The 24,884-nt window shown below is 46.1% G+C and overlaps 1 protein-coding gene across 4 annotated transcripts in view; it reads left to right on the top strand.

Moving 5' to 3' along the window:
* Positions 1-24,884, top strand: part of LOC135916549 (luciferin 4-monooxygenase-like) — a 148,690-nt gene that overhangs the window by 104,824 nt on the left and 18,982 nt on the right. For all 4 annotated transcript variants that reach the window (XM_070528138.1, XM_070528131.1, XM_070528126.1 and 1 more), the window contains 2 exons: positions 22,089-22,195; positions 24,184-24,398. In XM_070528138.1, the coding sequence (XP_070384239.1) occupies positions 22,089-22,195; positions 24,184-24,398 (322 nt within the window). The remainder of the gene's footprint in view (positions 1-22,088; positions 22,196-24,183; positions 24,399-24,884) is intronic.

Genomic DNA, 24,884 nt, shown 5'->3' with positions numbered 1-24,884 from the left:
ATTCCCTGCCATCAAATATTGAATCATGCCCTTCACTACACTACTTTAGGCGGTTTCTAAAACATTTCTTAGTAAAACATACCTTACCTCATTTATATATATATATATATATATATATATATATATATATATATATATATATATATATATATATATATATATATATATATATATATATATATATATATACCAGAAAAAAAAATTACCGACGATTACGTTACTTCCTAATGCGAAATTTGAGCGCAGCAAATAAGCTGTTTCACCTTTTCGATAGATTGAGGCAAAGAAATAGAGCAACACATGTATGCGCTATCACATAATTTTTTTTTTATTTTTCACACGTATTCCTTTAACAAAGACTCCACTAACAGTTCTTGACAGTCATGAAGGAAGCTTTGTGGTCGGAGAAATAGACTGATATATGTTCGACTTGGTACACCAATGCTTGATTCTCAAAGACGAGATCTATACAAGCGCCTCGCAAGGTTGTCACAGCCGTGGGACGCGTTACGAGTGAGAGTAACGGGATGTTCTCCCGCATAAGTGTTAGGAAATTGCTGTTTGTCTTTATGTCAACATTAAAGTCCCCCACTACTAACATCGGTGTGGATCGATGGACGGTTAATGCGAGTTGCAGGAAGCGCACGACGTCTTTCGTGAGTGCGGTAGCGGACTCACGAAAGTGGTATCAGTCGGTCGCTGCTAGCGCTGGGGGGATGAAAGGGGGGCGGAGCTGGTTACGAGGCCGACGATAACGCCGACGACGACGCGAAACTCAGGAACGGACGCCAAAGAGCCATTTGTGTAGCCAGCCCACCTCCACAGTCTCTCCTCCTCCCTTCCATCATCCTCCCTCGCCCGGAGAGCCGACAGCGCGCATGCGCGGCGGCGGAGCAGATTCGTCGGCGAGCTGGTTACGAGGCCGACGACGACGCGAAACCCAGGAACGGTCGCCAAAGAGCCATTTGTGTAGCCAGCCCTCCTCGACAGTCTCTCCTCCTCCCTTCCATCATCCTCCCTCGCCCGGAGAGCCGACAGCGCGCATGCGCGGCGGCGGAGCAGCAGATTCGTCGGCGAGCTGGTTACGAGGCCGACGCCGACGACGACGACGACAACGCCGACGACGACGCCGACGACGACGACGACGCGAAACCCAGGAACGGACGCCAAAGAGCTGCGCTCTAAAAGCAGTTCTGGGTCCGGGTAAATATTCACAGTGAAGTAGACGCGCGTATGAAGCGGTTTATTGACGTTTCGGCCGGGGTCCGGCCTTCATCAGAATCATCAGAATCTGATGAAGGCCGGACCCCGGCCGAAACGTCAATAAACCGCTTCATACGCGCGTCTACTTCACTGTGTATATATATATATATATATATATACATATATATATATATATATATATATATATATATATATATATATATATAAATGAGGTAAGGTATGTTTTACTAAGAAATGTTTTAGAAACCGCCTAAAGTAGTGTAGTGAAGGGCATGATTCAATATTTGATGGCAGGGAATTCCAAAAGGAAGCTGCAGAAAAGAAGGCTGTCATTTTACCGTAGTTAGTGTTGACTTTAGGAAGCAAGATATTATTATTTTCAGAAAACCGCGTGTTATTTGTATTGAAAAGTAACGTTGGGGGAAGTAACTCAGTTGGAATATCACTGTTTCTACTTCTATACAATATAAGACCTAGTTTGAGTTGAAGTGTGCAGGTTAATGGTAGAATTTCAAGAGTGCGAGAAATGGGTGCTGCTGATGCAGTGTATGAACTGTCGGTAATCATTCGGAGCACCCTGTTCTGAAGGTGAATGAGGGATGTCAAGTGTGCGGGGTATGTGTTGCCCCACGATGAAATGCAGTAAGTAAGGTGAATGTTAATGAAGGCGTAGTAAAGGGATTTTAGAATATGTTGCTGAAAACAGTGTCTTGTTCGAATGAGCACGCGGATGCCAAAAGCAGCCTTCTTAGTGACATAATTTACGTGATTGTTATACTTAAGTTGAGGGTCTAATGTAACACCTAGAATAGTAATAAAATTAGATGGAGTAATGACGTAGTTAACAACGTATAGTTCAAGGGTTCTTGTAGGCGTTTTTTGGGACGATTGAAATAACACAACTTTGTTTTAACAGGGTTTACGTTTAGCAAGTTATTATTACACCAAAAAAGAAGATTGGTGACATCGGCGCTTAACTTTATTAGTAGACTATTAATGCCTTTATCACTAGTTAATATCGTTGTATCATCAGTATAGAGGATGCAGTCGGAACAGTTAAGCGATGATGGTAAGTCATTAATGTAAACGCGGAATAGGAGAGAACCCAAAATTAATCCTTGTGGAACGTCCTGGTTAGTTGTTATTCGAGAGGATAAAACGCTTTCCATATCTAACAACCTGGGTTCTGTTAGTAAGGTAGCTTTGCAAAAGAGCTAAAGCAGGTTCACAAATTCCATATGATTAAAGTTTAGCATATTTATTTGCTGCCTTTAAGGGTAAAGGTTCTTGGGTACAACGATTGGATGGTTTGTGCTGCCATCGAGGATTTTCCTGCGGGGCGAACGTGATATTCAAATCAAATCAAAATCACTTTATTCCAGGGCATTTCCTGCGGAGACGGAGACTAAAGGCTGAAACAGCCTGACTGGGTCCCTGCCCCCGTTCAGTTCATACAGCATTTACGCGTACAATAACATATACAATGAGGTTGACATTATATGAAAATTACACTTGCACTTAATGTACAGCCGAAGAAGGAAAATATAGTGACTTCTAATACATTGGATAAAAAGTATGAGATGCATACATATTCACACAGATCACGCAGGTAGATATACATATACAAAAAGGTCACACAGGATTCATGTGTTAGATAGCTAGTAGACCTTTTGTCATGTTACAGATATGTAGGGAACGATTGTGTACCAGTACATTGTGCGTACAAAACAGAAAAAAAGAAAAATTCAGAAATGCTACGAATATAGTACAAACTAATGTAAAACAGTCTACAATACACATGCTGTTGTGACAAGAAATGTTTTGTACATTCTTTTAAGTTTACCACGGCTATCTGTCCAATTTATTATGTCTTTCTGTTTATTTAGAATCTGTATAGCTTGATATGTTACCGATTGTTTCCCATAATTTGTCCTAATCTTCGGAAGCCTCCCCCTATGCTACCTAAACCCGTACTCATGTTCAACTACCATATCACTGTCTTTGTATATGTTTGTGGCGTGTATATGTTCCACTAATTTATAAAGAGAAACTTGATTGGCCATAAACATGTTGTGTTTCACAAATAACTCCCTGGTACGTAAGCCACGGATATCTCCTGCATAATTTTCAAAAATACGTAGCACGCGCTTTTATAGTACCGTTAATCTATTATAGTTGCCCTGAGTGGTGGTACCCAATACTAACGAACAGTAGGCAATCTTAGAATATACTAGAGTGTAATAAAGAGTCTTTTTTAGCCGAAGAGGTATTAATGTAGAAATCTTTCTAATGCATCCGATTGATCAAGCTACATCGACTACCAAATGGTCCACATGACATGACCATGCCAAGGACTCTTGGAACCAAACGCCTAGGAATTTTCGCTCAGGTGTTTACTGAATAATCTCGGTTCCATACGTAATATGCATGTCATGTTGGTCGCGTTTATTTGTATGAGAAAAAATGATGTATTTGGTTTTAGAGGCATTTAATTGTAGACATTTATCATCTAGCCATTTGGATAGGCTTTGTAGATAATGATTAGTCTTTTCTTGAAGTTCACGTTTCGTCTGTGAAGTAAAAAATACGCTAGTATCGTCCGCAAACATTACTACATAAAGGGTGTTGTCAATCTTAGTTATGTCATTAATGTATAACAAAAACAGGGTAGGACCTAATAGTGATCCTTAGGGTACTCCATTTGTTACATTTAACGATGTCGAGGAATAATTATTAACATCTGCAAATTGGAAGCGTTTCTCAATATAGCTGGTTATTAATTTCAATGACATGGCACGTATTACATAACATTGCAGCTTTAGAAGTAGAATATCATGATTCTCCGAATCAAACGCTTTTCGCAAATCTAGAAAAAGCCCTAATGTATAATCCTTATTTTCAATAATTTGAATGATTTTCTCCTTTGCACGAAGTAGCGCTTGTTCAGTTGCCTTGTTCTTTTGAAATCCAAATTGCGAACTAGATATGATATTATATTTCTCTAAGAAGTTTGTTATGCGATCATTAATTGCCCACTCAAAGATTTTTGATAAAACAGGTAATACCTATATTGGCCGATAATTTGTAAGGGTGTTTTTTCTCCGGATTTGTGTATCGGAACAACGCTTACTATCTTCAGTTGGTCAGAGAAGAGACCCAGTATGGAACATTAAGTTAATTGTATAGGTGAGAACGTGTTTTAGTAGCTTGGAAACATACTATACTGGTTCAGCCCTAAATTCGTCACAACCAGCGGCGACATTTCTTATTCTATTAAGTAACTCTTCAGTCTCTTGCGAGGAGACACGATACAGAACAACGTGTCTTGTTGGTTGTTGACTGCCTATAATTGCACTATCTGACTTCCCTTAATTTTTTTATTGTATAAAGTGCTCATTGAAGCTGTTAGCCAAACACTGCCCTGCTATCGCATTTCCATTCATCTCAATCTCTTGTACGCTGGTTATTGCATTGTTTCTGCTTGTCAATCTGTTTACTGTTTCCCATATCTTTTTTGCATTAGTTTGATGGCGAAGAAACAAGCTTTCATAATTATTTCATTTTGCTATCTTTAGATCTGAAGTTAGTTTATTTCGAATGCTCTTGAATTCCTTAAATAGGTTTACATCTCGCGTACTAATAAAAGCATGATACATCTTGTTTTTTTCTCTTATTCTTCTGTATAATGCAGGGTTAATCCAAGGTTTTCTTATTGCTTTCTTATTCTTTCGGCCACATCGTAAAGGAAACACATCATCATAACTTACTTTTAACTTGTAGAATTTCTCGTAAGCATCATTAGGATCCCTGAAGTCATACACGCTACTCCAATTTATTGCCTCCACTAACAAAAAAACATTTTTTTCGAGCGATTTGTCATTTATCACTCGATACTTGCTTACTTCAAGATGTCTGCGTGTGAAGTGATCAGTAACACAAAACACGGGTGCATGATCGCTTATGTCGCTAACTATCACTCCACCCATTAGTTCTGATACACTGATATTCGTAACACAGATGTCTATGGTTGTACCTGTTTTAGGACCAATGCGTGTGGGAACCGAGATCAAATTTTCACATACGTATGACATAATGAGGCTCTTGTAATTCATCGCGTACTGGTCATAACTAAACGTATTTATATTTATATCACCAAAAACAAAAAGGGTAACTTGTTTGTCTGAGAAACCTGCAGCAATTGCTCAAGAAAGTCTAAGGGCACATTCACACCAGCGACTTGAGGAGGTCGCGCGACCATTTGCGACTCGCAATCAAAAAGCGACCGAAGGCGACCGATGTTCACACCGGCAAGCCCGGCTGAGCGCGACCCGCAAGTCGCAATCCCGGAGATTATCGTTCTCAGCGAGAACTCTCGGAATCTACGCGGAATTTGAATGAGACGCCGGAGGAGGCCGGATGTACACACACGAAAGATCACTTCCGGTGCGCCGCTGATTGGTTTATCAGTTTTGCGACCACGGTCGCGCGACTGAAAAATCGCGCACAGAGCGACTCGCCGAAAATGGTCGCTTTTCGAGAAAGGCGACCGTTTGCGACCATTTGTGACTGGTCGCAAAGCGACCAACTTGGTCGCGCGACCTCCTCAAGTCGCCGGTGTGAATGTGCCCTAAGATGTCACGTTTACAACCAGCCGGTTACCTAAATATGGCAGCAAGCTGCAATTAATTGAGATGTTTTTATAACTAAGCATTCAACATTTACATTTGTGATTGTGCACTACTCAATGATGGTGTAAGCATAGCTATGACGGATATATACCGCCACACCCCCTCCTCTTTTCCCTACGCGGCCCAAGCGTATGCAGGCGTAATTGTTAATGACGGGCGTATCGTCGGTAATCATCAGCCATCTCAGCACGAAAGACTCCAAGAAAATTTGTAGGCTGTCAAGCTTGTTTTTTATACTTCTAATGCTGAAATGAATCAAAGAGAAGTTAGATTACTTGATCTTAAATGCGGTGTTAAATACTTCTGATGTGTATACATCACACGTGCTCATCTACAGTAAAGAGAAAGCAAGCTTATAATTAGCTGATGCAATCTTTAGTTCATTTTTGCAGAGTCATCGGAAGAAGAGATTCGCAGAACACGGCTATCTTCGTCTTTCCTTGCTAGGACCTTGCCACCTGGTGTCCACACAAACTTCCATTTGAGCTCTTTCTTCTTTGCCACTGTTGCTCAAAGCAACTGCTTGTTGTGGCGTGTCAAATGTTCCTTGACGAAAATTGCACTGTTAACACCAGCCAGGCCAATGTCTTTTGTACCAGTTCTCATTTTCTTAGCCTCGGCTAGTATCGAGTCTCTCTTAGCGCGCCTCACAAAACGAACAACAATGTTCTTGGTTGTTGAGTTCGCAGTTGGGACTGTATGGCATATATCAATGTCCCTCTCGTCAACTGCCTCTCTGACTAGTTCACATATTTTTCGAACGGCTACTAAAGAGTCGCACTCGTCCGGAACACCTTTTATCTCAAGGTTGTTACGTCTTTGATACTGTTCCAACTCTTGTAATTTCAGAGCTAACTGCTAACACTTTTTCTCGCAAACTGAGTTCGTTTTGTTGGATTTTTTTACATATTCCTTCGTTTTCATAAATTCATTATTTCAAACCTCTTTCCTTTCACTCTAACCTATCTCTTCTCAATTTTTGCTTGAATTCTTTTAGACTTCTTATTTATAATTTTATTTAGAACTACCCAGTTATTGGCCAATCCCCGAGAGTGGTTACGTGCCACTAACTCCAAGGCTCTACAGCTTCAACCTGCCGTTTGTGCTGGTCATGGCTAGAACACACCGACACGCCACGGACACTAAGGCGGAAAGCGCGCGACTCGTGAAATCTTATTCAGTGCGAATGAGCGTATCACCAAGACTGCATCTCACAGCACCAAAAGAAGCGGCCCGGAGCAAGGCATAAAGCAAATCGGTGAAGAGTTAGCGCAGCTAGCAGTGGAAATGGAATCAAAGGAAACTCAAAAGGAATAAGAACTACTAAGGATGCGTGTCGAAGAATCTTTAATAGGACTCTGCCGGCACAACACAATTCAGCAAGAGCAGCGCAAGTCCGTCGACGAGCCCACGTACGTAACAAAGGCAAGTGTGGAACAAATGTGGGAAGTAGAGGTGGAAGATTCTGAAAAGACTCTAAACCCAAACCTATTGAGGCCAACTCGAACTAGTTATGCTCTCTCAGTATATATTTTCCCTTTCTTGGGTATTAGTGCGCTTCGCTGACAATCACCACTGTGGCGGCACTGGGAATACTAAAAACTGAGTAGGAAAACGAGGAAGGCGCGTCGCTACCATAATCAAGGCTTGGTGTCTTTAAATAAAAGGGACTTCGTCATAGTAAATGAGGCTTCATCCCTTCCTTCATATCTTGACCTTACTTTTGCGCTATCCTGCTCGCTTCCCTTCGCCTCATCGCGTGGTACTGGGCCGCCTGAACAGTATCTACGCTGTCAATGCTCATACCTTACTCACGTACGCAGGGATGTTTGCGTCCGCTATACCAGCATTACGCAAGTATGCCGCTGAGCCACGAATACAGTGGAAATTCATCGGGGAAAGAGCTCAGTGGGAATGGCAGATCACGGACAACGCGTTGAAGCGCTTCTCGGGGCGCAGCAGCCTCCACACGGAAAGTCTCAAGACTGTGTGGTGCGTAATCGAGGCGCTCGTGAACAGCAGACCGCTCACATGCTTCGAAAGCAATTCGTATGAGCACCAGGTTTTGAACCTTTTGCACTTCCTGCTCGGAGAACGTACCATATTGTTACCACAGGAACATTGCCTGCTGTCGCATAACCGATAATTTCGATGGAGTGCATTATATCAGGGCGGATATTTATTTTAGTCCAAGAATCAGGTTATATTAATCGGCCACGGACTTACACGTTCCGAAAAAAATTAAAATCTGAGGTTTTATGCGCCAACCACGAGCTGATTATGATGCACGCCGTAGTGGGGGACTCCGGAATAATTTTGACCACCACGTGTTCCTTAACATGCACGCAAAGAACGGTACACGAGCGTTTTTTGCATTCCGCCCCCATCTGCCGCCGCAGCCGTGATCGAACCCGCCACCTCGCGTTCGGCAGCGCAACGCCATAGCCACTGAGCTACCGCGGAGGCCTAGTGCCGTCTTTTAGAGCGCATGACGCTCGTTGCTAGCCTCAGTGGGCGGCGTGCTGGCGGCAATAATAGTGGTCCATCACGCGTACACGTCCACCTACGACGCCCGCCAAAGCCTTCGAGCAGAACAGACTTTCGAAGTCGTCCTGGCTGTCGCCAACGCACGGCTGACAGCTGAAGTCTGGAAGAGGTGGAAGCGGGCGTACTGTCCTCCTGTCGCGGTCGCCGCGTCACCGCCCAAACCGTCCCTCGTCCAAGCTGAGCGTATGCGACTTCGTACAACCGCAAGGCGACACAGCTCCACCAACAATGTTGCAATTGAGCAGAGTGCTGTCATTGCTGACATTGCCATTGGCATTGACATTGCCATTGGAAGAGGCGGCGTCGTTCGAGCTTGCACCAACTGTCTCGTTTCTTGGTCCATTGTGAGCCACCCTGTACAAAGACTGTACACGCCATGCATGTGGGCGGCGGGTCAGCTAGGCAAGGATGATGTTTATCACATTGTTACGTCACTGTATTCATCGAAATATAAAATCAACCCACCAACCGTATGTAATAACTGCTTTTTTACGCTGCTGTAGTAGGGCATCACATATGTTTTCTTCAAGTTTGCAAAAGAGCGCCTAGGAGTATCTTCATATTCGGCTGAAAGTTCTGGTATGTGCTAAAACTATTTGAGTTCCGCTAATATGCTGTACGAGTAGTTTACTGGGTTAAACAGTTATGAGTTAGGAATCGGGTCACCTATATAACATCACGTAACATGGCACTCGTACGCCACGTAAGAGTATGGTATGGCAAAACTTTATTGTGGACCTTCGGAACGCGCGTCGGTACAGAAAGGCCGAGCGTCGGTACAGAAAGGCCGAACCTCTCTGCTGCGTCGCGGTCCCGATGACCAGCCCATAGCTGTGCTTCAAGAACGGGGCTGATTAGGGCGGCCTCCCATTTGGACGAAGGGACGCCGTCCCCGTCGCGTAACGCGGGGCACCGCCAGAGCATGTGTTCCCAGTTAGCTACGTCTGAGCATAGCTCGCAAATATTGGTCGATTGTATCTCTGGATAGATTCTGTGTGACAGTGCAGGTTGAGGGTATGCCCTGACCTGGAGTAACCTGAGTGTTAAAGCCTGTGGTCTGCCTACTTTCCTACGTGGCGAATGATATCGTCTCCGTCCCATATAAACATGTTTGGTAAGTTCGTTATATGAGGAGGGAGGGTCCCGATTGTCCATAACCTCAGCACCGCGCCACCCGGGAGCTACGTGGTTGACGACTCGTCGCGAAGCTCTATGGGCCGACTCGTTGAGGTTTGGCGCGGCGCCCTCTACTACTGTACCACAATCGCATAACATTGGCAGCAAAAAAGAAGAGTTATAATCTTGCTATCATAGTTCACAAAATTATTTGAACGGGTCACTTTGACCGTACATCGCCACACACATCGCTAAAGGCAGTTGCATCTGCCTTTAGTCCCTACATCCCAGACAATGTATTGTCTAAATAAAGCATTTAAACAAAATAAGAATTCCTTTTTTTTCGTAATTGAAATTCAGCCTGGAAAAACAACAAATTGTTCTAAGATTGTTGTATTTTACGAGTCACGGTGATCAAGCAGAAAGTGAAAATTTGCGTTCGCCAATTCAGTGGTCTTCAAGGTTTTGGATGCCGCGCTACAAGGCGTCTCGATCGATGCTCACGCCTACCACCTCCCGCATACCTGCAGCGTACACACACACGCACAGCATGTCTCCGTTGAAGTCGAAGTGCCTGGACAAAATCTAGAGGCTGTCGTAATCCTTCCTATATTTATGTACCGCCGTCTAGGTGTAGGTCTTTGTAAGGGTTGGTGCTGACTTCTGCATCGGACTTGCAGAAGAACTGCAAATTTCACCTTGCCCAGATAACACCCATTGTGGCTCGGAGTCGAGGACCAGAAACGGACTCTTAAAGCAGACGAAGAGGAGACGGAAAGCTTTATACACTATGTACAGATATAGCAGATATATGTAGCGGTGCTATATGTATAAGTAGCGGGGCCGAACAGCGCCCAGACCGACGGGGCGGCTGGTGGTGGCTCTCTTAACAATGGGCCGGTTCTGCCTTAAATCCCTTTGGCGATCCATCGTCGGCAGGAACGAAGCTGGGCGGCTGGCTGACGTCACCCGCGTCTCATTCCCTTTTCGTCGCAGCAGCAGCAGTCTTGGTGCGGCGTGCCACCAGATTGCTCAGTTCACCCACGGGAACGGGTCAGCGGTTTCGTGGAACTTTGCAGGTTGTCAGTCACAAGGGCAACCACTTCAGAAGAACGAAGAGGTGAGGGGGGGGGGGGAGCAGTGCCCGTTGCCTTGATGATAGGCACGCAGTGTGGCACAACACCCCGTCCACCACCTGGAGCATGAATTTACCTCTTACTGCCCAATAGCGCTGGCCAGCTTTGTAGGAAATATAATGGAACGGATGATCCTTGGCCGCCTGGAAGGGTACCTTGAACACTACAAGATTTATTCGAATTCCATGGCTGGTTTCCGACGTGACCGCTCTTCCACCGACAATGTAGTTTATCTCGTTTCGTATGTCCAGCACGAAAGGTCCCGTAAGCGTTTATCTGCAGCTTTATTCTTAGATGCGAAAGAGGCATACGATAGCGTATTACATGAGGCCATTCTCGACGCTCTTGCGACGATTGGCCTAGCTAGGTGGTCGAGTCGTTTTTTGGATTGCAAGTTACCTATCTGCAAGATCATTCTATGTGTTAACTGACGATGGCCCAACTACACGACGCTATACCAGCAGGGGCGTTCCTCAAGGCGGTGCTCTCAGACCGACGCTATTCAACCTCGCTCTTGTTGGACTGGCTGAATACTTGCCAACTACCATCAAAATTTCAATATACGCAGACGACATCTTTGTCTGGACTTCGGCAGTCACACGTCCCCAAATACGTGCGCGGCTTCAAAGAGCGGTTATTTTGACAGCGAGCTACTTGTGTAAACAAGGTCTCAGCATATCACCAGAAGAATGCGCACGAGTGGCATTTACTCGCAAACCAATGACGCCTTATGTCACCTCAATCAATGGGCGGACCATTTCCTATGCCAGAACCCACAGATTTCTTGGCGTAATTATCGACCGAGACCTCTGTTGGAGCCCGCACGTGGCCTATATTATACATGAAACGGCGCCTGACAGCAACCTCTCAGTTGTTTAATACTTGACAGGAAAGACGTGGGGGATATCAGTAGACACAATGCTGAAACTCTACAGAGCTCTCTTTCTCGCTTTTTTAAGATATAGTCTACCTGTACTGAACAACACCTGCAAGATAAATATTCGTGTTCTGCAGGCAGCACAAGCTCAAGCACTCAGAGCTTGCCTTGGTTCGCCCAGATGTACGTCCACAGAGGCAACTATTGCGATTGCTTGGGACCATCCAGTACAAACTCACATTACGGTGGAAGCCCTGAGAACGCACATCAGATATTTTGCACGTGCCCCTCATCACCACCTTGCAACGCTACCTTCAGACAGGCACCAAGCATCAGAATCAGAATCTCTCTAAAACTATCGTCAGGTACAACGACAACCTTCCCTGGGGCTTCACCGCTGCGTCTAAACCATCGATACCCTATGGTGTCTCATCAGCCCCACAGTCCACCTCAGTGTACCAGGAATCGGGAAAAGGTCTGAGCTGTCGTCGCCTGTGCTGAAACAACTACCTCTGCTTCTGCACGAGAGGTACGCGGACAGTATACATATTTATACTGATGGTTCCACGAACATCCAGTGTTTGCCCAGTGCTGTGGTTGTCCCAGCAAGAGCTATTACCATCAGCTTTAGGACTGACCACCCAACGACATCGACATCTGCGGAACTAGCTGCTCTTCGCGCTGCACTTTGTTTCGTCAAATGGGAACCACCTCGACAATGGTCAATCTTCAGTGACTCAAAGGCAGCCCTACAATCTGTGCTATCAGCTCTGCGTCGCGGGCCATTCGAACAGCTCGTATTGGATATTAGATGCCTACTCCATACATCACATGAGAAAGGACACCACGTGGCGTTTCAGTGGCTGCCAAGTCACTGCGGCGTCAAAGGAGACGAAGACGCCGATAATACCGCTCGGGCAGCTCTTGAAGAGACACAGGAAGAGGCCATACCACTTTCACGGTCCGACGCAACCAGCAGACTTCGAGTGCTTGCACAGCAGGCCACGCTCTCTCTATGGGGCACACCAAGCTGCCAGACCTACCAGAGCAATCGTCAATATGACCTGCCCTCTTTGATGCATCTCTTTATGCCAACTGGACTCCGCCGAAGTGAGGCCACTCTGCTTTATCGCTTACGGCTAGGGGTGGCCTTCACGAAATCTTACTAATTTCGCATTCGAATGGCCGACAACGCTCTCTGCAATACCTGTCTTTGCGAGGAGACGCTAGAACACATTCTGTGCGGCTGTCCTGAATATAATGTTCAGAAACAGTCCCTGGCGTCTGTTCTAGCGCACCTTGACAATAGACCATTGTCAGTTGCAACTATTTTCACATATCACCGACAGAAGTCATCACAGCTGAAGGTCTCTCTCTCTCTCTCCTCCCCATCTTTCGCCCCCTCCATCCCGCACCCATGTGTATGGTAGCAAACCGGTTAAGCTAAACTGGCTAACCTCCCTGCCTTTCGTTCTCCACATTTTCCTTCATTCCTTCCATAGATAAGTGATTCTTCGAAATTTTTTACTTTTTTCGGTCGGCGCACCCCACGAGCAGATAGTTACGACTGACGAGTTGCGTTATGTGCGAGAATGGGTGTTTTTGCTTGTAAGGTGTTTGTGTGCGTGCGTGCGTGTGTGTGTGTGTGTGTGTGTGTGTGTGTGTGTGCGTGTGTGTGTGTGTGCGTGCGTGTGTGTGCGTGCGTGTGTGTGTGTGTGTGTTTGTGTGTGTGTGTGTGTGTGTGTGTGTGTGTGTGTGTGTGTGTGTTATAGATTTATTACTTGCTATTTATTCTTGCGGACAGCAAGAGGGACGGTGTCCTCGAGAAGGAAACATAGGAAAATGTGCTAATTCATCAACGCAGCTTCTTGTAACAATAACACCGTGATCGCTGTAAACATCGGCTGTAAACGGCATATTTTTTTTTTCGAGCCGTCGTTTATCACACGTTTGGTGTCTTCAAGCCGCGTATGCAACGCTTTTCAATTTCTGAAAATCACTCTCGGGGTATGATATCCGTGATTAGTACTTTTTATGCGCGCTTAGTTAGCGCAAGACCTTGCGCAATGTACATCTGCTTAAGAAATATCGTCGTGGTGCTTAGCACAAACAGTCCTAGTTCATGGTTCCGAAGCATCAATGTCCTAATTGCCTTTGTTTCTTTGAGAAAGAGTAGAAAACTGAGCAAAATGTCACTTGCTGGCTTCTTTCTTAGCGACAGATTAGAAGTTTGGAGTTGTAATTTATGCAGGAGTAAAACAATGTGATTCCGCACGGTATATATGCCGCAGTTTACTCTCCACCAGTCCAGCGGTAGTTACTTGAAGCTAAAGAAATATTAACTGACTATGCTAATGTCAAGGCGTGAAAGCTAAGCACACACCTTGCAGACACAGGCAACCTCACTAATTAACTATGAGTATGATAAGTAAATTAAAATTTCTCCGTAGCTGCGCAATCCAATCGCCTCTACAATTTTTCTCTATACTGTAGAGAAAAAAAAAGTATTTACTGATTCTTATTAGGGTGCATCGGTTGCTTTCCTATAGCTCATTTTCTAAAAAGCCATCGCTGAAATCGCGGCGATGTTCATCCAAGCGGCGTGCATCGTGCTTCGAACGTGTGAACAAAAAAAAAAAAAAAGAACCTATCACGGAACGGCGTGGCCGCTGTTTGGGATGTGGGCGTCTCAACTCCTGGATCTATGCGGTATCCTCAAGGCCAACGCCACCCTCCCGCCCACCACAATACACGCGTGCTAGCTTTACGTACGCTCATGTGGCATCAGCCCGAAGCACGGGAGACATATCGAAGCGTCGGCAACGTAAGTTGACGCCGCTAGACGCATGGCGCCACGCCACAGAGCACCCGCGTCACACTTCCACGCCACCTGCCTGCTTCTGCAGTGCTGCTCGTTCTGCAGGCTGCGTCCACTCATCGTCCGCGGGAAAGGGGGGGCGGCTTTGAAAGGAAAGCGGGGAGAGCCTCGGTAGCGAGTGCGAAGCATTTTTGTCATGCGAGTAGTGTATGTCTCGTAAGCGTTCTCTTTTGCACTTGTGATAAAGGCCAGACAGGGCCAGACCATGCAATGTTATGTCTGCACTGTTATGTCGCTAAATTGCAATGTGCGTTTGCCAAGCAAAAAAAAACTTACGATAATTAGGCTGTTACCGTGAGATTTCGTGTTTACAAATCCATACGCTTATACTCCCAGGAAGACTATTGTCGACTAGCAGTGTGCGAATATTCGAAAGTTTAAATACGATTCGAATAGTCTTTGTTTTTCTATTCCAACTCAATTCGAAAGTCTACTATTGGAAGTTCTCGAACGTTCGTTTTGTTAGAATGCTATAAGTGACAGCAACAGTTCTTGCAGCCTACAGGGAGAAAGACTGATGCATACGGATACTCGTATGAATGATTCTGGTTTAGCCGCACCGCAGTTGGTGCGCATGCGATCGAGCTGCTGAAAAAAAAAAGAAACAATAGGCACAATAGGTACCAGCTGTTGATAAGCATATACCTCGTCTTAGGCAGCCTATGAATTTGCTGCCTCGATTTAGACAAAACATTGAATTATTCGCACAATCTCGCCATGTTTGGATTCCTTCAAAACGATGTGCGGCGCTATAGTATTACACTTAACTTTTTCAACGAGCATTACACTACATTAGGGACGTGCCGTTCCTTTTTTTTATTACTTTCATTGACATCGCACATGTGATCGTATCGGTACCACGGTATACATATATCAAATAATTTCAACAGGCCCTTTGTTGCCGAACACAATCCACGAAACTTTTTATTTCACTTTTTTGTAGAAATGGAAATATTCGATATTTCGATATTCAACGGTAATTTTTCTGGAATATTCATATGCGATTAGAAAGTTTTGCTGTTCGAAGCGCCCAGTATATTTTTACTGTTTTGCCTGTACTAAGTGTAGATGACCATAAGAGGACACGCGGAAAAGATGCAGTGCAGCGATGCAAGCGTCGATGCTGCCGGGCCGCACACTCTTGCAACGCCGGCACTGCCTATGATGACCGTTTTTGTATGTATGGCTGCTGTAGCTGTGCAACATTAAACTTCAATGACATATTTATGCGAGCACATTGATTTCTGCCTCCCCGTGTGCCAGAGAGCGCATTTCTTGTACCTCCTGACAACTCTTGCGCATGCATGCGCCATGCGGACAAGTCGACATCACTGTGCAGCGTTGTGGAGTAGCAACTCCAGAGTTCAATTGATTCCGGAATCATTCCGCATTATTTAAACACCTGGATTGGAATGGAAATGGAATGGTGGCACCGATCGGACAGACGGAATGGAATGGGAGCCCGAGATTCCGGAATGGAAATGGGAATGGAATGGGTACATGGTCCTGGAACGCTAAATGTTAATTCTAAGCGAGAATGAAAAAAAATGGTAAATTTGCCATTTAAACTAAATTAGGCTTGGCCAATGTATTGTATTTCTCCCACGGGTTCTTTAACTATCTACCTATATATATAGGTGACTACCTCGGCGTGGTATTTATAAAGAACGCTGTATTCTGCTCATTCTACACTTCTGTACACTTTGGAACATTTCTGCGTTGCCAGATTAGCATGCGTTTAAAGACAGTAAATTTTAGTTGTCAAGAATGATTCAGTTTAACAAAAGCGCACTTGACCCACGACATAACGGATGGATCGAGGTCGAAAACGACGTACTAAACGATTGCTCCCTGCGTGAGTCCACGGGGATTTGGAACGCGTGTCATGTCTTTTGGCACGTTTTCGATTATCTGCGAAGAATGCACTATAACAAAAGATCAGACAGCTGTCCGGGAAAAATTGAGTCTGTTAATATGCCAGCAGGCGCGAAGCAAGAAAAGATCGTCTTGCAAAACATAGCAATGCGTTTCGTGTTCGTGTTAGTCCTCAAAGTGACAGAATAACGTAGTTGAATGCAACTCATACACAACGACGTAGGATTTGCTTTAGGCAAATGAATTTCGGTGAATTACAGATTTTGGAACAAGTCGATCTTACTTAGAACACGAGCATTGGGGCTCTATAACGTAAAACTATTCCAATATCCTTTTATTCCGATCTCCTGAAATCAAATTTACGTAACTGCCGACGCAAGCATCAGGCGGTGAACCGCAGCGTTGTCTGAACAGCCAAATTAAATGCTGTCCTCGTTTGTAGGTGACTTTTGTTTGCATTCAGAACGAATACCACTGCTTACATTGAGACATTTTTCGTACCTAATTGGCTGACAAGAGGTGAGGAGCACGTCCAAGGGGAGAGGGTTCTGATGGGGCCGAGCCAGCGCGGTGAAAATAGATAACCGGATGAAGAGGGTGGTGCCGGCGTCTGCGATTTGTCCGCTTCCCCTTACATAGCTTGCGGTGGCTGGTCGAAAATCGTGGTGGCGTGCAAAGGGAAGTTAAGAATGCCGCTAAAACAGATCCTCAGCAAAGACGAGTTGGCTGAGCGACGTCGTAAATGTGCCGAAAGGGCTCGATAACGTTACACGGCCTCGCAAGAAGTTTTGTTACACGCAAATAAACCCATTTTCTCCGGCAAGTGCGAGTAGCAGTGTCTGAGTGATCGGCGGACAGCCATCTTCTATTCCTTTCGGAACGGGGAAGTCTCCAGCTGTTCAGAAAAAAAATTCAGTTTTGTTCGGCACAGTAATGCGACTTTAACGCGTACACGTCACTTTGGCGCGGCGAGCTTTCGCAGTTTTGTGACGTCGCGCGACAGACAGGCGAAGTGGGCGCAGTCGGAAAAGTTTTGAGCAATGGTAGAAAACTAAAGGCGAAAAGGCGTCGAAACGGAACTAATTATTTTTCTTTTGTTTAGTCTAATCATGCGTAATCAATGTGTACCCGTCATATCAGATGTGGAGCGATGGCTGATATGGTGACGTCGCGTGGCAGATCGGCGAAGAGGGGGTGGCCCCAAAAAGTCTTTGACCAATCGAGGAATGCTGATTGCAAAATTGTTAATAGAAAAGTTAGGAATAGGTTTACGTTATAGCGCCCCTGAACCGCCTAAAGCCTGTTTCACACGCTGTGGCTGCAGCGGAAAAAAAATCGCTGCTGTTGCGAGGGCGTCGCAATGTGTGCAGGAAAAGTGAAGCTAACTTAATTTGAAAACTCGGTGCACCATGAAGTATTAAATTATCGTCCTGTTTGGCGTAATCGTAAATAGAATAAAATCCGTGTAAACACGGCGAAGCAATTTCACCTATGAAGGCCTCAATCATTATAGAGAACTTTTTAAACTATTGTTTTGAAGGAATTCACAGAGAGTGAGCCTTTGCTCTATCCCTTCGTTTTATTCGATGAAAAGAGAGATACAGAGAGAGAGATGGGGGGGGGGGCGAGGGGTCGGAAGGGCGGACCGCAGTTTAGCCTGCCATGAGTAATCGAAATATTTTGGAGATATTTCGATCGCAAGCACTGAATATATAATTTTCAAACATATCGCATATTCGTGACTTCTAAGCCGCGCAGCTGAAATATGGCTGTTTGTGCTATTTGACAAACAAGACAATAAACTTTTAGACAATCATGTTTTATGTATTTATTTGACTAGTACCGAGAAAACAGAAGGAATGCAAGAGATGGAAATTCAAGACGATGAGCAAAGCGTGAACAAGATGAAAGCAGGAGCCAGCGTTTCGACAAGTAGACATGCCTTTTACAAGGCCTTAAAAAAAGGACTTCCACTCGTCAAATGTTGGGTCCCGCTTTCATCTTGTTCGCGTTTTGCTCATCGTTTTGACTAGTCCTATTGTACGTGTAACTGTCTTGAGTGGGCATCTCGTATATGGGTTTCTGAAATGAGGTTCCCTTTAGGCATGGGTACTGTATTGACCAGGCATGTGCTCTACCGTTATATCATACGAGTGTTCACGCAATTCTTCGTTTGTGGGCTCATGATTGTTTCCACAGCAAATAGGCACAGGCTGCCGAAACCAAAATTGATGATGATGATGATGAAGCAACATTCACTGGGCCCGAAATAAATCGGTGGTGCACGCAGGCACCAGACGGGGTGGTTCCCTAGTTACGGGACCCATATGTTTCCAGCAGCTCCTGGCCCCTGTCCGTCAGTGCGAGCTGAATCGGTAGGGCGGGGCTGGATAACAAGGTCTCCCATCGCTCAAGGGGTTGGGGATTGGGGGTGTTGGTGGGAAGGGGAGGAGGGGGGGGTCTTGAGTTCTGTGCACTCTGCCAAGACGTGCGGCAGGGTGCCCTTTTCTCTTCTGCAAAAAGGACAGAGCATATCGTATTCCGCAGGGTACATGCGGTTCATCAGTACGGGATACGCAAGCGATCCCGCCTGCGCTCGACGCAGGATCGTCTGTTGTTGCCTGGTGAGTTTGGCGTGCGGTTCTGGCAGCCTGCACCTTTCTTCTCGGTACATCCGGGTAATGTCGCGAAAGCTGGTAACCGGGTGCGGTAGCTCTTCCGGCTCGTGCTCGGCCCGGATTGACATTTCTCGGGCATGGTAGTCGGCGATGGTGTTGCCTGCTACCTGCGAGTGAGCCGGGACCCACATGAGCTCTATGGCTCTTCCCGGAGGCTTGTGCTTGGCTAGAATGGCTCGGGTCGCGGAGGAGATTACCCCCCTGCGGAAGCTTCTGTAGGCTGTCTTTGAGTCGGTGACTACGGTGCCCACGCTCGGCTGTGCGAGTGCGAGGGCTACGGCCGCTTCTTCGGCAACTGCGGGGTCTGTTGTCTTCAGGGACGCGCTGACGATCAGCCTCTTCTTTGAAGTAACCACCACGGCTGCACGGTCACTGTGTTTTCGGAGCGAGGCGTCCGCGTAGAGGACCCTGGGATTCTCTTCTAGCTTACGGGCTAGGGCTTTGGCTCGCGCGGTGCGCCTCTCATGGTCCTTGCCTGGCGTCATGTTCCGGGGAAGGGGTTTTGTCTGAATTATCATTTTCCAGTCTTCTGGAAGGGCCGTCTTGATGGGTACTGGCTCGATCTGCCATCCTATCTTGCGTAGGACGGCTCGTCCGTGTTCCGTGTGACTGAGCCGGATTCTCTGATTAGAGAGGTGGGCTTCGATGAGCTCCTCCACCGTGTTGTGGGCCCCCATGTCTAGCAGTTTTTGCGTGGATGAGTATATGGGTATGCCCAGTGCTTGTTTCGTTGCCTTACGAAGCATCGTGTTTAGGGTGTCCCTATTCGCCTTCGTCAGCTGGAGATACGGGGCGGAGTAGGTAACCCGCGACACGACGAACGCGCGTACCAGGCGCATGGCATCGTCCTCTTTAAGGCCTCGGTTTCTGTTTGATACCCTCCGAATCATACCAAGTATCTGTTCGGATGTAGTCTTGATCTTTGTGATGGCGGCCTGTGCCTTTCCGTCGCTCTGAAGTAGTAGGCCGAGAATCCTAATCTGCTGTGTTGGCTTGATGGTCGTTCCGGCGATCGTGATAATCACGTTCGGCGGCAGCTCCTTCTTGGTTGACAAAAGGCTTCTTTTAAAACAGTAAACATTATGAAGATTACAAGCAACAACAAACTGTAGAAATGTTAGGCCGCAAACCATGTTTCTCGTAGAAAAAAAGTGCCCGTAACACTATTCTTCAGAATTACGTTTTTAGTTGTGGGGCATGCAAGCGCGATTAGTAAAAAATTATGGAGAAAGGGTATTATTTACTGGAATTTGAGGAATTGAATGGTTCAGCTCAGCCACTCCAGGAGTGGGAAAGGTCCAATCCTCCCCATTCCGAAGAATTAAAAGGAGTGGAATCAAGGGATCTCCACTCTTCGTAATGGAGTGGGAATGGAATGGAGGGCCCCTTTCCACGACTCTGGTCGCCATAGAGCAAGATAAAGTTTAGCGGGTCGAATCGGTCTGGGGGAGGGAAAGAGATAAGTAGAAGGCAGGGAGGTTAACCAGAATAACGTCCGGTTGGCTACCCTACACCGGGGGAATTGGGAAGGGGGAAACAAAGATAACAGGGAGAGAGAGAGGAGGGAACGAAAGAAGGAAATTGCGGTGAGTTCGCTGACGTGTGTGGTCTTACAGAAATTCCATTAATAGCCACAGGTGGTCGCACAAGCCCGTCGTCCTTAAGAAGCAGAAAAGCGCCTTCATCGCTTTATTGGCCGACGGGCGATGGGGCGGTGTTCCAGCAGCACCTGCACAGAGAGCGGCCGATTGTCCAGTTTTTGGAAAGCTTTGGCAAGTTCTTGTCTCTCTGGGGTGTATCGTGGACAGTGGCACAACAAATGGTTGATGTTTTCTTCGGTGCCACAGACCTCGCATGCTGCACTGTCAGTCCTTCCAATTAATGTAGAGTATGCCTTTGTGGAGGCAACTCCTAACCAAAGGCGACAGAGAAGCGTAGCTTCACGTCGAGGAAGCCCGAGTGGAGGTCGGAGTTACAGGGAGGAGTTCAGTCGATGCAGTCGTGTAAGTCGTAAGTTTGGCGAGTTCCACTCGGTCAGTGTGAGACTGCGTGCCAGGTGTCGAAGCTGCCTTGCGGCGTCTGTCCTCGAAATCGGAATTGGAACGCTGTGCTCTTCTTGATGTGCTGTGCGAGCAGCGTTATCGGCGGAATCATTGCCACTGATTCCACAATGGCCAGGTACCCATTGAAAAACGACCTCGTGACCTTTTTGACCAATGTCAATTGGTCATGTCATTCACCAATGTCATTGACCAATGTCAATTGGTCATGGCATCCGTCTCGGAGAACTGACTGCGTGCACTGAAATGCTGATTTTGAATCACAGAACACAGCCCATTTTGTAGGTGTTTCAGAATGAATGAATTCCAGTGCTCGACGCAGGGCTGTTAGTTCTGCCGCCGTTGAGGTCGTGACATGCGATGTCTTGAACCGCAGTGTCATTCCTCGCGTTGGTATAACCACGGCACCAGCAGAACTGCACGACGTAGTCGATCCATCGGTATAGATGTGCACGTGGTTGCTGTACTTTTCATGCAAAAGAAGTAAGCTCAGCTGTTTTAGAGCCGGGGTCGGTATATCTGTCTTCTTCTGTAGTCCTGGAATCATTATATGTACTTGCGGACGGCCCAAACACCACGGAGGAAACGCTGGCTTGGCCGCAGGTGCGTACCCTGGAGTAAACGACGCACGATGTGCACTGACAATACCGCTAAATGTCGAGCAGGGCCTTGCAGCAGTGAGGCTCGCCAAGTGGTGGGAAGGGGTCCTAGCAAAATGCCTGAGATGCATACGCATTGTCTCAACGGTAATGTGCGTCGTGAAATCGGTATGAATTTTCATTTCTCAGAACCAGAACTGAACCGGAACGAAATCGGTGCGCGCTGAACCCAAACCGAACCGGTATTTTTTTCGATTCGACACCTCGGTTACTGAATTTAGTAGGTCCCGCTATAAGGAGGCGTATGATATTGGATTTGCTTGGCGTATTCATTGACTCATGGCTGCGGAGTTGGTGTGTCTTCTTATGATGCCTGTTAAGCTACCCAAGAGTTGCACACGTCATTGCAGGAGAGCTCCTTTACCAGCTGGATGACTCGCAACCCATGTTTGTAGTCACTGAGCTGGAGCTTGCGCCCAAGGTCGAAGAGTGCAAGGAATCTGTGCCCAGCATTCAGGCAAGTTTTCCATTAACCTGCTCAGCTTGCCAAATACAAACGGCGCACTTATTTAACCTGGAAAGGATATACCGCGCTTGATATTATGCATCCCTCGGCACATGTCGTAATCCCTAGAACACCCCAATTGCTAATTAGCAATGTATTAGCAAGTATTAATACTTGAAGAACATATATGATAGTATACGATGTGATAATCGTTTCCAAAATATACGACTCAAGGCGCCTGCGATGTCTTGTAACTTTTGATAAACCAGATTCTCGGTATTTTGGATTTACTTCGAAAATAGCCCTCATCGTATCATTTCAGGAAACGAAGCAAATGTGTCTTGCTATGGTTGAGAAAAGAAAAAAAAAACAATTATTGAGAACTACAGATCGCAGCTGGTGCAGCTTGAATCTTCCAACACGTACTTTAAGTTTATCCAATTAAAAGATGGAAAAGCTTGCGGGCTCTCTAGCGCCATCTTGTATACTGTTTGTAGGCGATATAACTAAACCAAGCGGAATCGCACCCTTGGTGATCTACGACACGAACGATGTTGCTTGCCATGGAATACATGTATAAATCAATGTTTACCTTTGTGCAATGTAAAGAGAAGAGATATGGCGCAGGATAACAATTCATGAAATAATTTACAGGCGATAACCATTTCTCTATCATAAATGCGGTCCTAGTTGAGGAAGTATGTGTGTCGCTGTTTGTCATAAAAATATGCCATTTACCAAAAAAAGTATCCTCGTACCAGAGCGTGGTTCGAGCTCATCACATTCCATTTGCGAGCCACGTGTTCTAACTACTGCACCACGGCACTTCTGTTGTAGTGATAGAACAGTGTGGAAATGTTATGCAGCTCGATGCACATGCGCCGAGGCAATTATAGACGCGCCACTTCGTGCGGGCATTGCGGAAAAGGCATCGGCGTTGCAATCAATGGAACGCAATTATGGTGCGACAGTTAAAGGGCAGATTTCTTTGAGTGTTCATACGGGTTCCTTTTCGCAGTGAATAATTAACCTCAAACACCTGTCAGAGTGAATTTGAGTGAAGGAGCAGCCTCTACTCATCGTAATATATGTATGGTGTCAACATATTGTAAATGGCATGAACACGTCTGAAGTGCTTGCGTAAACATATTTACCATAGGAAGCGGGGCTATGATTTAATTACCAAGGCTAGTTTATCGTAAGGACAAATGAGACCGTCAGCGCTCGAACTTCCTTATGGTGTTCTTTGCACAAGTTCCTTGGAACTGTGCAAGAAATTACAAAATAATTTGGCTTGTTGCACGGTAGCTCATTCGGCCCGCATAGCAAGAGGATTTGTTTTTTTTTTTGTTGTTGTTCGTAGAAAGGCATGGCAGTACCGGCAAAATAGCGAGGTGCCGCTTCGCCTCTTCGCTTCTTTGAACTTCTTTGAATTTTGAACGATTATCCTCGGTGAGATAATTATGAACCTGAGAAATCGAGCCACGTGTACCATTCTGGCCTTCAGAGAAAATTCACGCCACTATAGTGCTTGTAGATTATGTTTTCTCTTTTGCCTGAACTTGAACGTGACGGCAGCGCTACATCTTTGTGACCTTACGTTCAGGCACACGTTCATGCTCAAAGAATTGAAAAAAAAAGGACTTCATTGTTTCTTCCTGTAGGAAAGCTGGCGACTGCAGTTACACCCAGTGCACAAGTGTTTTGAATGAATAAAGTAACGCGACGTTGGCCGCTCGCACATTCAACTCCTTCTGTCCCGTCCGGAGCTACACAGGTGATGCTCCATTGGCGCGTCACGAGGGCCGCTACTTGACGCTGCCTCGAAAAAAATTGGTCAAGATTGATAGAAAATCCGTACGGCACAAAGGCATCGCATACGCCTATCCCTGATCGGTACCCTAACTTTTCCCGTAGGCACTGGAAACATTGCGTCTTGCTTCGTGGTTATTCAAATCCGAAGCAGTTGACATCTCGCGTCGTTCACGTCTGGTGCCCAGGAAGTGTTCCTGTTCGGCGAGAGCGCCGACTACACGACTCTGAGCGATCTACTGGAAGAGGGACGCGCCGCCGGGACGGACGGCGGTAATCGGCCCCCGCGCACCGACCCTCGAGACACACCGATGACCGTGCTCTACTCGAGCGGCACAACGGGCCTGCCCAAGGGGGTCGTCTCCTCGCACTTCAACTTCGTCAGCCAGATCGTCCAGAGCGGGTGAGCGATGCCGTTCGACTACAAGCACCACCCGGTAGCTGCTGTTGGCAGCGTGCACGGTATGACGACATTCTCTGCGCAGATGGACTTATTAGTATTATTTATTTAGAAATATTGCCATTCTCACACGAGATCAAAGCTGGAAAGGGGTTACACCAAGTACATCTAAAGAATCATACACAAGAATATGTTAAGGCTGTTACATTGAATACTGGTTTGAACGATGATATGTGGATTCCGCTCTTGAGTTTACCGGCATCACTATTTATTTAACTAGTTCTTTCAACAAAATACTGCTGCGTGTACTTGCAGATGACGGTTTCGCTCTTTGAAATCGTAGACTCCCGAAAAACACAAGACAGAAAGAGAATAAGGTTTATTGTTTGACCAGGCTTCTTTGACTTGAGCCCAGCGGTGAGTGGTCTCCTCAGTCCAGGTAGCCTTGGCTCGCTGCCGCCACCCGAACCCTGTTCACCAACCGTAGCT

The sequence above is a fragment of the Dermacentor albipictus genome, chromosome 1 (assembly GCF_038994185.2).
Source record: "Dermacentor albipictus isolate Rhodes 1998 colony chromosome 1, USDA_Dalb.pri_finalv2, whole genome shotgun sequence".
NCBI classification, from domain to species: Eukaryota; Metazoa; Arthropoda; class Arachnida; order Ixodida; family Ixodidae; genus Dermacentor; species Dermacentor albipictus.
Note: the sequence above shows the minus strand (reverse complement) of the source record. Positions and strands in the feature narration are given on the sequence as shown.